General features: G+C 36.0%; 1 protein-coding gene across 1 annotated transcript; it reads left to right on the top strand.

Moving 5' to 3' along the window:
* Nucleotides 1-3,753: 3,753 nt before the first annotated feature.
* LOC306886937 (cytochrome b5 reductase 4) lies at nucleotides 3,754-12,813 on the top strand. The gene is made up of 16 exons (XM_079444323.1): nucleotides 3,754-4,188; nucleotides 4,282-4,435; nucleotides 4,759-4,859; nucleotides 5,876-5,960; nucleotides 6,210-6,245; nucleotides 6,339-6,411; nucleotides 6,813-6,870; nucleotides 6,990-7,083; nucleotides 7,192-7,224; nucleotides 7,648-7,770; nucleotides 8,472-8,612; nucleotides 8,725-8,874; nucleotides 9,298-9,448; nucleotides 11,093-11,179; nucleotides 11,496-11,657; nucleotides 11,777-12,813. Exons 1-16 carry the CDS (start codon nucleotides 4,108-4,110, stop codon nucleotides 11,829-11,831), a joined length of 1,584 nt encoding a protein of 527 aa, XP_079300449.1. The 5' UTR covers nucleotides 3,754-4,107; the 3' UTR covers nucleotides 11,832-12,813.
* Nucleotides 12,814-13,501: the final 688 nt, after the last annotated feature.

Here is a 13,501-nt window from a genome sequence, read left to right as displayed (position 1 = left end):
GGCCAATGTGTATTAGAGAAAAACATTTATTTCATAATGATATTTCCCTCCATTTTGAAGTCTTATTCTCCAATGAAAGGTTAGATTTTCATGATTTTTTTTTAAAAATAAAAGATCCAAAGGATTAACAATGCAGATTTATTTTCACACCCTTCTGACCACGGCTGTCACGAGTCTGGGCCCTGCGCTTCTCCCTGTCGCCACCAGAGGTCACCATCTCCCTTCCTCCCGGACTCACCTCACGTAATCACGTACACCTGCCACATCATGTACACCTGTCACATTACACACACCTGTCGCGCTCATTACACCCGCAGCTGTTCCCCATCGCCACGGACTATATAATCTCCCCTCTCCTACCATTCTGTCTGGTTGCATTATTTGATATTTGGTGTGTGTAGATGTGTTGCAGTGTTTTGTTTCGAGTGTTTGCTCTGGGCTGGGATACACGCACCTCGTTGCCGTTTTTGTGTCCCAGTCCTTTTATGTTTTGTTTTTTGTGCCGTGTTGGCCTTTTTGTTTCTTATTAAAAGCATGAGAGAAACATGGTAATTCATAAATTTGTAATATCTTCAATGCATTGGAAATACAAACCAGAAGACAGAACACAACAAGCACATTGCTAAAAAGGAGCATGGCTACATAGGGTATACAACTATAATCATAATCATGTCCTGATCAGGTTCTTGCTGCCACTGATTTGCCCCAGTTCCAATTTGTGAGATTGACTCGGGACATCCCTAATAATCACTATAATCATAAATATATAGAAAACTGCCCCATAATAGGAAGATATCATGTGACACTCTCACATTCACCTTAAGCGACTACTGAAAAGAAAAGAAAAAACACAATATTAGCATGAATATTTAAACCCAATATCATTACAAGTTACTAACATTTCAGTAATAATATTAGTCATCATCCATAATAGCTTGTTACAAACTTAATTTTGCTGTCACAACCCCAAACATGTCATGGCTACAGTGTGTAGAGTGAGTCAGACTAGGTCACGGAGCACACGAGGGATGAAAACAGAACAAAAAGGTCCATCGGTTGTGACAATACACGATGCTTTCCAAACGAGATATATCGCCCTCCGAAGGGCACTTCGGAGTGAAAACAATCATGGCTGCCATATTGAAGGGTTGTTCCGAACCGAAGTGCTCAAAACTAGCCTAAGATTTCGAAGGGTACAACTGATGGACACTTCGGGCTCCCACGATCCTTTGCCCAGACTCTTTCCATGATGGCGGCGCCTCCGTGTGGGCACGGGATGATGACGCAGAAGGGCACTTCAAGAAACAGTTGTTTGGTCCCCTACACCCTTCCACCCTTCCAAGGGGAAACCTTTTGAAGGGATTAGGGATGAGCGCAGGAACAGTCAACCCTACATCCTCATCCTCAGATTAATTTTCGTAACCATCACAACTTTCACGTCTATGTAACATCAACATTTCTAGCTTGGAAAATGGAAAAGCTATATTCAGTGATAGAGAATATTCCCATTACTGTGATTTTGTCAAAAAAAAAAAAAAACACTGTTACAAGAATGGTTGTATGTCTGCTGTCTAGTGTGTGTAACAACATACAACTGTGGACTAATGTGGATTTGAGGGGGGGAAAAGTTAATTGTAGTCTTTTGTAATAAACTAATTGCTAAATGCTTATTTCTCGTGTAAACACCCTTGATTTATATTTTAAAAAAAAATCCAAATCAGATGAAAATTTCAATTTTTATAGGCTCTATACTGAGTGTTACAATGCCTTTAATGAATTATTCTACCAATGGCCTGTCTGTACCTCTGTATAATATATTGAAGTAGGCTATTCAAACTTACATTTAGTCTTCTATTTCTTTAATGCAACTTGGTTATACATTGAACAGTACTTAGCATGCTAGTTTTGCTTTTACAAAGGTCCTTGTTTAACTAAAAATGTTGCATATGCTGCAGTAGCAGTAAAGACAGTTAACAGTATCAATAAAATGACATGCCTGCTTTGGCATCTTTCAAACATGACAACAGATACAAAAGAAAAAGCATTTTCATGTTGAATTAATTTGTTACAGATGAAAAGTGTCATATATCTGATTGTTGTGATTGTTCCTCCTACTATACAAACAAGTGTGTATGATCTGCTGGTTTTACCGGTTCATAGACAGTACTGCTCATAGAGTAATACAAATGCCTCAGTCGTCGCCTTAGTAACGCAAGTGTTCACATATGGTATGGGATGTAAATAGCTAGAAGAAACTAGTGTCCAGACAACAAACAAGTGACTAACCAAGCTCAAGTGGAAACATAACTGGAACCATTTCTTACCGTTATTAGAACCGTTCAGCTGATGGTGGAAAAGCAACTAAAGTCTGGAGACACTTGGGACATATTACATGTGTATTGAGCAGGCTTTAGAAGTTATGTATTTGTGTTATTCATTATCTGTCAGATACCAGAGAGTACTGCACTTAGATTCTCTGATTATCTTCCTCAGAAGTGGTTTATTTTATTTTCATTGTGTTAGATGGCCCTCATCAAACAGGTTATTCTCCTCGGGGCGAACACAATGGCATTTCATAAATGTGGCTTTGTGTAAGGACATGCATGATAAGTGTGTTAAGTTCTTGGCCTATCATCACGCTCAAGCAGTGCTTAATGGCTTATCAGTCTGCAAAGGTCAAAGGTTCTCTCAGATACAAAGAAACTCTCTGGCTCTATAAGTTCAACACTTGATTGTTGTGCTCTAAGTTGCTCTTCTTTGGTTGTTGTGGAAGAGAGAAACAAGGAAGTTTGGCAAGAAGTGAATTTTGGGAGTTTGGAAACAGCAAAAGCAACAATCACAACCAAGCTTAGTGCCCCCCATTTTAAGCACCTTCTGCATCAACTTCAGAATCTTCTCTTCAGGGCTCCTCCATCTGCGTGTTCCAGATTGGCTGGATCTTTTGTACAGACTTCAGAGCCTTCACCTTCAAGGCTCCTTCATCTGCGTGTTGTAGACCAAGGACCTTCTCATTGTTCAGAAGTTCATTGTTCAGTGTTTGTGTTCGTGTTCAAGCCTGTGAAACGGATCCTACTACTCCTTCCCACTGCAATGTGGCCCAACACAACAGTGGAAGACATCTGCTGCCATTGATATAATCAGTTATATTTATATGTATCAGCTGCCCAAATTAACTGTAACAGAATTTAACTAAAATATCAACTAATCTATTCATCCTGCAAACATTCAGTATAATTGCCCATCAGCTTTCTAAAGAAAAATATTTTATTACAGTATTATAGCAAGCTCAGTTTAAGTGACTTTGTGTGTAATCAGTGAATACAGAATCTCAGGTGAATGTACAGTAGAGTTAGTCTACAGAACAAATCAGTATCTTAATTTAAAGCTCATTGGTAACAATCAGTTGACAGTTTATATTGACCTTAAACCTCAGTTTGGTAGGCTAAAGGTTTAAGTAGATATTTGCATTGCATTTAATCTTGAAAGAAATATCTGAATGCAGTCCTAGATATATATTTATTATTATTATTATTATTATTTATTTATTTTTTGGTGTAACTGGCAATGCTTGAGTAAAGTGTTGAAAGTTACAGCAGATTCTTCCAGGATGAAATGTAATATAATTATAACCAATATAATTTTGCGCTGTGAGTGTATAAATTTATAATTATTCGTATTTAATTCTAATAATATTCGTCTTTTATTATGAAATCAGAATGGTCGCTAGCGGACGCTATGACGTCATATTTTGGCGACTTTTTTGTTGTTGTGTTGAGCAGGACAGTGAGTGCTGCTGCTGATGTTGTGACAGCAGTATCATCGCTAACTTAGTGTTAGTTACATTTCTCTGTATTTATGTGTTTTTAGAGCAGTCGAACTGGATCATGCTGTCATGTTCGATAGCTCAAAAAAATAAACCCACCTGCCAAAATGAGGAAGTCGCATTTCATAACACTTCCTCATTAGTAAACTCCTCTGATCAGTGACATTAAAGTGTATTTTCTCAAATGAGTGATATCTATTACCAGGTTCTGTCATCTGATCAGTGATATTGAATGTGCTCGGGCAGGTTTTCTCAGGAACTGGATTAGTTTGAGAGCATCAAAGATGTTAAATGTACCATCTCAGTCTTTTCCGGCAGCTGCATCCCAGCAGAGAGTCGCACCAGCCGGACAGTCCAGAAATAAGGTTTGTCCCTTAAACTACATAATTGTCATTGGAGTAATTTAATGAGTGATTGAAATGAGACGGCTCTGTATTTAACATGTGTAACGAATACAGGTGTCGCTAAAGCCAGGTCACAGTCTCCTGGACTGGATCCGACTGACCAAGAGTGGAGGAGATCTGACTGGACTGAGAGGTCGACTGATCGAGGTGACAGAAGAGGAGCTGAAGAAACACAAGACCAGAAACGACTGCTGGACCTGCATAAGAGGTAGAACGTCAAAACACAGGAGCACAACTCATCTCAGTAGAGTGTGTGTGTGATAATAATAAGAAGAAATGTTTCTTGAGCAGCAAATCATTTCTAAATGAAGCTGAAAATGCACTTATGTAAACACAGAAATAAATTAGAAATGCATTTAAAGTATGTTAAAACAGAACACCAATTATTTTCAATTGTAAAGCTGTTCATTAAATAAATGCAGCCGTGGTGAGCATAAGTTACTTCTTTCAATTCTGTTTGTATCCACACAAGAAATACAAGATGTGTCTCAGATATACACGTGACTCTGTATGTTTGTGTGTTTTCTGTAGGTATGGTCTATAACGTGAGTGCCTACATGGATTTCCACCCTGGTGGGGAGGATGAGTTAATGAGGGCTGCTGGGATTGATAGCACTGACCTGTTTGACCAGGTACATTCTCCCTGAGTGGTTGATCTCAAATGATGGAACACTTTAAGTATACAGTTACAATTCCTTATAAATAATGTGCAAACTAGTTCATTCATAATAGACTTTACATTGTTTTCCACCCCTTTGAATGTGCTCATATGAAAAGAGTTGATCAACTCTATGACTGTACAGATGTACAAATGTTTACAAGTACTTATGAATATTAAATTCATGGAATTAATCTGTTGATCCAGTTGAATCTGCTATCAATAAAACATCATTTCACATTTATCATAGGTGACTTAATTGTATGTTGTACAGCTGCTTCTTACTTTTCAGCATGTATTAAAACATGCATTTATTTATTTATTTTTCAATGTGTAAATGTGACCTTGGAGCACAAAAGCAGTCTTAAGTCGCTGGGGTATATTTGTAGCAATAGCCAAAAATACATTGTATGGGTCAAAATTATCCATTTTTATTTTATACCAAAAATCATTAGGATATTAAGTAAACATCATGTTCCATGAAGATATTTAGTAAATTTATTACCGTAAATATATCTCAACTTAATTTTTGATTAGTAATATGCATTGCTAAGAACTTAATTTGGACAACTTTAAAGGCGATTTTCTCAATATTTAAATTTTTTTTTTTTGCTCCCTCAGATTCCAGATTTTGAAATACTTGTCCAAATATTGTCCCATCCCAACAAACCATGCATCAATGGAACGCTTATTTTCAAATGATGTATACATCTCAATTTCGAAAAATTGACATTTAAGACCAGGGTCACATGTTAACATTGAGGTAGTAAAGTAATAGTTTTTTAATTAATACAAAATAAATTTAAAGAAATGTGTATGTATAAAGTGAATTGATACACAATTTTGTGTAATGCATATGAAAACATTTTAGAAAAACTTACTATTAATGTATTAAAAATGTAGAGACTTTTATTTATAAACAATGAATTAACTATAATAGTTTTCAAATTATTCTAAGTATTTTATTATAGCTGATTCTGTCCACTCAAGGTCCATCGGTGGGTGAATTATGAGTCTATGCTGAAGGAGTGTCTGGTGGGGAGGATGGCAGTGAAGCCCAACCCTGCTCTTCAAGGTTCTGTCAGCTCTTTTGGCAATGGAAAAGAATTCAGTGAAATTCATTAATTTTGTGATAATATATAATTATTCTAATACAAACATTTTGCTTGAAATAATCGGTAGTTGAAATTTTCTGTACTAATTAACATGCTGTTAATAGAATGAAATATTCCTATAGATTCAGCACCAAACCCAAAATAAGATTTCTGATGTTGTTTTAGTTTTTGTTTTAATGCCTTGTTACATGCTTCTTTGGTTCCTGCAGCTCAGACAGAGAAGACTGAAAGCACTCACATGAACGGTATGACATCAAAGCCATGTTATAAATGCTGAGTATGCTATTACTTATTTGATTCACGAGGAGTAATTATGTGTGTGGTACTCCTTATGCCAGGTTTGTCTGTTCCTCCACCTTTAAGACAGGAGCCTTTACCTTCTCCTCTCCCTCCCAAAGATCATCGCCCTCGGTATGCATTTTCCTTATGTCGTGATTATAATAAAATTGGTGCAGAATCAGCTGGTCTGTGTTTTATTTAGACGTTTTATTCTGTTATGCAGCATTTAGGACTAGTTGTGGTGAATAATGAATAATGGTCTCGCCTGGTATTGTTGAGATTGCATGTTTGATCCCAGGTAGATTCATTCTGTGAACTAGAGACTTATTTTAACTACTCAGACAGAGTTTACTAGCAGGGCTCTAAAAATACTAGTATTTTATGAAAAAAAAAAAATAATAATAATTACATTATATTAATGAATGAATAAAGAAAAATATTTAAGCTAGGCAAAAATTTGGAAAAATAAACTTGTCAGCCTCACGTAATTGAAGCCATACAGGCTGATTCTTATATTTTTTCTTCATGTTTAGGTATGATTGGTTCCAGACGGATGGAACTGTCAATATTGTTGTTTACACCAAGCGAAAGGTTGGTGTCAACTCATTTTCATAAAATGCAATGGTTATCTGGTTGTCTTAAATATAAAATTATTCAATATAGAATTATTCAAAATTAAATTAAAACATTATTTTATTCCCCCTCACCAGATTCCCAGCGCCGGCTGTGCAGTGGTGGATCTACAGGATGACACTCTTCGGGTGGAGATGCTCTTAGGGAAGATGTCGTACCTTCTCTGCTGGCGTGGGTCTTTCTTCACTTCTCCAGCCACTGAGACATGAACTTTGTTGTGTATTGCTCTATATCTGTTATAACATGCTACAATAGTTGATAAAACTGTTCCTTTTTTAGGCTTGTCCAGTGAAGTTCAAGGACATGTTGATGGTGAGTAGTATGTTAAATTGGACATTCTAACATGCAGTGTTAAATGCAGAAATATTTCCTTTTGTTGGGAAACTCCTGTGGAGAGATTATCAACTTTTTTCTTTATTTTTAATTTTAGTTAGTTTTTAAAGAATTAAATTAAACTTGTTAGAATTTTTAAATTATTTATAGAAACAACTATAAATCGAATGATCTGTTAAAAAAAATAATGTGGCTGTACCATGGTAAAGTGATTATATAAGTTGATATTACTCTGATCCTTTGTGGTGTAGTGTACAGTACATTGCTACTGATTCAGTACCATTTTATTTTATTATGGCAATTACATGGCACTACTATTTAAACTATATCCTTATTAGAAATGATCAATCATTTATTTTTCTCATTCTAAAGAAGTGTTTCTCTGTTGTCCTGTGCTTATAGTCCAGACAACCCACTCTGTAGGAAAAGTTCAGGTGTGTCTGGAAAAATCTGTCAAAGATAAGTGGACGAAAGTGGGTCAACCTCTAGAACACCATGACACATTTATTCAGTGTAAAGATCGTGGTGAGTAACAAACCTATTATCTCAATTTTCTGACTAATAAGATAGAACATGTTTGAGATAGAACAATTAAAGAGGTACCACAAAGCTCTGTGTTGGGCTCTTATTTTTTTTTTTTTTTATATATATATAATTAATTTTAAGACACATTTTTCCTAAAGCAAATTCAGATTTTTGTGTTGATGTTTTACTGTTGTGCTTCTACATTAAATTTTGTCGTGTTTATTTCTATTGATTTTGGAATATTTCATACATTCAGAATTGGTTCTAAATATAGAGGGAAAAATAGATTTTCACCATTAAAAGGTGTTCATATTCAATCAAATATTCATGACCGCTTAAAATAGAAGCTTATATTATGTGCATCTGTGCCTAATACAAGGACTGAGTTTGGAAAGGTCTTTGTATCTGCTGCCCCTTGAACACACTTAAACTCTAAAATTACAAACCTTATTACCATTGAACATTTCTAGACCAGATGGTTTGGCTGTTGCCAATATTTTAATACATAGCTAGTTAGTGCATTTCCCCACTTACTTAATTTCCTCCTTATTGCATTTAGTTTGCATATATCTGTAATTTTATATGAAGTTTGTTATTGTTGTAATATTTTTGGCTTCTGCTGTAGGTCTCTGAAAGAAATAGCTTGGTAAAACATAAATGAATAATAATAGTAATTTTTAATAACATTTGTTTCATCACAGAGCTCTTCTACAGGGAATGTGTGTTGGTTTCGAAAACGGACGTCACACATGACACGCAGGTCTTGCGATTGCAACTTCCACCAGGGTCACATATGCAAGTTCCTGTGGGGAGACACGTCTACCTCAAAACCTCTCTCCAGGGTAATACGTCACTTTAAGTCACACAGCACATGCTCTGCTGATCTAAAGAGAACCGATGGAAGGTGACAGTTTTATGGAGTGTTCAACAGGCTGTTTTTTTGTGTTTGAGCAGGTACAGATGTTGTGAAACCTTACACACCAGTGGATCAGACGCTAATACCTCCCTCACAATCTAGTGCCGAAATGGGCTCAGACTTACATCTCATGATAAAGATCTATCCTGATGGATTGTTGACCTTACATCTCGCTAACCTCCCTATTGGTTTGTAACTTCCCATATCTATTTTTTTCAAAGAAGGAAACAGTATTACATGATTTTTCACCATGCAATTCATGAGCTGGAATTTGAACCCCACCCTTGTCAGTAAACCTGTTTGCAAGATCTCTAAAAACTCTAATTATAATTCTTCGAATTTTAGTTCATTTTAATTCTCAACTTTTTTTTTTTTTTTTTTTTCATTCAGACTCAAATGTTAATGGTAGTCCCTGTTTGATATCTCAAATTTGAATTAAAGCTATAAAGCTTTCTCAGCTCATGGCTCACAACCCTGTTTTGCACATGCAGAAAAAACAAAAGCGCAAATAAATAGTACTTAGTAATTAATAATAAAAAACAAATAGTAATCATGTCAACTGGATTTGCACAAACCTTACTAACTCCTGTCATGTTTCTTGTCTGTCCCAGGATCCTCTCTGTCAGTAGGCGGTCCAGAGGGATCCTTCACTATGCGAATCCTGCGTGATGTCACTCATCTCTACATGTTAGCAGCCGGCACAGGTTTCACACCCATGGCTCGTCTTATACGGCTGGCTCTTCAGGATCTTGCATCAATCAGGTCTGCTCTGTACAAATCTGAAAAAAACACAACAAACAACATACACTATTTAAGTCACCAATTGAAAAGCAAATGTTGCAATCACTTTTGCTGGTGTAAAGGTGGTTTTAATCAATGTATGAAGCAGGCATGCACCATATTATTGGAATCGGCCGATAATGGCTTAAAATGTAATTATCGGCATCGGCCCGATATGAAAAATTATGCTGATATGCCTTGCCGATAAGACAAATAACTTGAATGTGCTCAGGGTGTGTTAGTGCTAAGATCACGTCAGCAGTGTGGTCATTCTTGAAGCTAAATTTTGCCTGAATGGTGATTAGATTCACTGTTTTGGATCGCCGTATTTAATCTGAGAATGTGCATACGGAATGACGTGTCTGGTGTGTGATAGAGTCACTAGCGTGTGTAGCAGCAACAACAACAGTCTCCCCTGGGTCTTAATGTCTGCCTTTTGGCAAACTTTTTTTCTTCCTTTTCAAATTTAAAATCACATCAGAAAAGCATTTATTTTCAATAAAAAATGAAGGAAATAATCAAAAAGTTGAAAATAAAGTAACGGGTAGGGTTAGGGTAGGTGTAGGGAGGGCTTTAATGTCCCAATATGGCGACATCCAGTTAATAATTTGAATTAAAATTTACACTCAATAAGTTATTGTGTACTGTTTTATAATGTACTAGAATGCTGGGGTGCCGATAATTGCCACTATTTGCAATAAGTAGTATAAATAACAGAAACTCCTGCTATTTTAACATAGTGCAAATACTGTAGAATCTATAGCTATTTGCACTTAGTGTAAATAGCATATCACAAAAAATGTTGCTATTTTCACTTAGTGTAAATAGCCGCTGCCAATGCAACAATTGATTTATAGTTTAATTTATATATTTCTATAAATAACATAATTATTTTTTTTTAACAAGTAATTCTAACAAGGAAGTTTTTGTTAAAAACTAACTAAAATTATAATCTCTCCACAAGAGTTTCGCAACAAAGGAAATATATCGGCAAATTGAGTTTTAAAATATCGGCATATCGGCATATGAAATATCGTGGACGCCTGGTATAAAGTCAGTTACCCTGGTGTCCTAGCAGCATAACCTTAGTTGTAGTTAATCATGTTAAAGTCACCATGAAATCTGAACAGGTAGTTGTCTGCCAAGTCATGTAATCTAAAATCCACACTGTACTGATAAGTCCAGTGTTAATCATGAGCGGTCTAGTTTACTCACAGTTTACTCAAAGATTCAACAGGTTCAAGTTGTGAGGTGCGGCTCAAACATTCTCTCTGTACTCAGTTACAAAGCTTTTAAAGCCATTGTTGGTTGTTTAAAAGATCTGATGGAGGAATTCAAACCGCATTTGCAGTCATTCATTTAATCGCATACTGTCAGTTGCCTTTTGATTCTTGGGAATTTATATATGTATGCATTTATTAAAATTTTTACTTGTAAAATGGAATAAATTGGGATCAAATGATTGGTTGAAGATTATTGGTAGAAGTTACAGTTATTATTTTTTGGTAAGTTAACTAAGATTAATCAGAAAATAATTGATGGATTAACTGTAAAATACTTATTAAATTAGTTGACTAATCAAAATGAAAACAACAACAATATTTTTTTTTATGGTTGTCTTTTCAGGAAAAGCAAGCTGATGTTCTTTAACCGTCAGGAGAGGGACATACTTTGGTGCGCTCAGCTGGATGAACTTTGTTCAAAAGAGGAAAGGTATCATTTATCGCATTATATATCTGACTGTTCGTTCTATCAGGAATCTCACATCTTTGAATTACAGTACAGTGTTCTCAGTGGGAACCATGCAGTATTTAGTTGATTAACTGCCTCACTGTCTACTGTGAAGTATTTATGTAGTGCTTTATACAATACAAATTATTTCAAAGTAGCTTAACTGTAATAAACAGGAAAATAACAGTGTTAATGTTGCAAAATTCATCAATAGTTTCATTATTCAACTCGATTCAGATTGAGTGTTGATTCAATTCAGACTGTCATTAGGCAGCATCCTATCTGTCATGTATCTTAGGTTTGAGGTGGAGTATGTTCTGTCGGAGCCTACGGACTCATGGAAAGGCAGAAGAGGGCGGATAGATGCTTGTATGTTGCAAAACTTCCTGGAGAGACCAGAAGACTCCAAATGTTTAGTGTGTGTGTGCGGCCCAACTGGATTCACAGAGTTAGCAGTGCAGTGAGTCATGTTTTAATAGCTTGCATGTATACAATTGATAAATCTGAAGCTGTTTGAGCCATTTTTTATTGTTTGGCTAATGTATTGATTTTTTTTTTTCAATGTATACTTTCTCACAGGTTGGTCAGACAGCTGGACTTCAGTGAAGAGGAAATTCACATTTTTCAAGGCTGATTGGGACTTTGAAGTGAAAGATGGATCTCACATACGCGTACTTGCAGACTATCTCTATGCATATAAAATGCACTTTCCAGTCAAAACAAAAAGCTGTAACACCGTTCTACTATATTGTCTTATAATTTGTAGAAATCTAATGGCACAATCAGAAGCCTGCACTGAGAAACATCAAAAGTTTGTTTCTTAATACTTCTTTTTATTTTATTTTTTTTATTCCCCCCAATTGAAGTTTGCAGATTATGCTAGGTTTCTTTTGTTAAGTTATGTTTTCTGCATTTTTTTTTTAATATTTTTTCATAACATGGAAGACTTGTTTGTGTAATGCAACTACAACATAATTGAGGAAGCAATCCATGCAACCAATTTTGTTGCTGTGTCTCTATATAGCAAATTGAAATGGGGAGTAAATCAGGATGCAAGACGTGGGTTACTTTACAATAGCTATTCCTGTTTGGACATGCTCATCTGACTGCTGAATTAATAAGGTTTTTCAGTGTGTGTACAAATAATATTCTAATATGGTAAATTATCTACCTGGAATGCAAGCTCCCTACAGAAATGTACATTTTGTGCCTCTAGTGCTGTTGTGTCTCAACTGAAATCTGTAAATTTGTATCACAGCCCTGATGTCAGTTTAGAGGGGGATGAAACGTTTCATTGGGTAAAAAACTATTATAGCAAAGCACTTTCTGTTATACCAGCAAACCAGGTTGCTCTGGAAATGTATCTTCATGCATTGTTTATTGCATGATGCTTTGGATATTATGTGTTTGATACATTGCAGTCCAAATATTTATTTCTTGATGAAAGCTCTGAAATATGATTGACTGCAAAACCTGATATTTATTTGACTGGGCAATCACTGATGGCTTCCAACAGAGAACTTTAACAGGATCGTTCTATCAGTGTTCACATTCAAGGGGAGGATGGGATGTGGCACTAAAGCTGTAAGCAGCAAGAAATTGAATTAAATGGTTTTAAAAAATGTGTCTGCGTCTTAATACACCTACAGTTTTGATTTCTGCTGCTATCTGCAGTCTTGTAGTCTGAAACAAGATGGTAATGTTATTAACAGCGGCAAATAATAGAGGACGATTTATTCCAGGGGTGTCCAAACTCAGTCCTGGAGGGCCGGTGTCCTACAGAGTTTAGCTCCTACCCTAATCAAACACACTTGAGTCAGACAAGTTCTTACTAGACATATTCGAATCTTTCAGGCAGGTGTGTTGAGGCAAGTTGGAGCTAAACTCTGCAGGACACCGGCCCTCCAGGACCGAGTTTGGACAGCCCTGATTCATTCCAATCAGTGAAATCATGAAATAAAATGCAATATAATTTGATTTGTATAATATTCATACTTGAATGTAATTAAGGTAGTTCTCCCAAAAATGAAAATTTAAAGTCAGATGCGAGTTTATCTACGTCGGAACAGATTTGGAAAAGCATTAAACCATTTTCTCACCAGTGGATCCTCTGCAGTGAATGGGTGCCGTCAGAAGGAGAATCCAAACTAATGATTAAAAAAAAATCACAACTCTTGTCAATTAATGTCTTGCAGCTCTTTGTTTCACATGTTTGCAAGAAAGAAATCCATTAAGGCATTTTAACTTCTTCGACAGTGTGCTCCCTCCAGTTAAACTCCCTCGGTCTGACTCACTTAAAGTTAT

This window comes from Barbus barbus (assembly GCF_936440315.1).
Source record: "Barbus barbus genome assembly, chromosome: 21".
NCBI classification, from domain to species: domain Eukaryota; kingdom Metazoa; phylum Chordata; class Actinopteri; order Cypriniformes; family Cyprinidae; genus Barbus; species Barbus barbus.
Note: the sequence above shows the minus strand (reverse complement) of the source record. Positions and strands in the feature narration are given on the sequence as shown.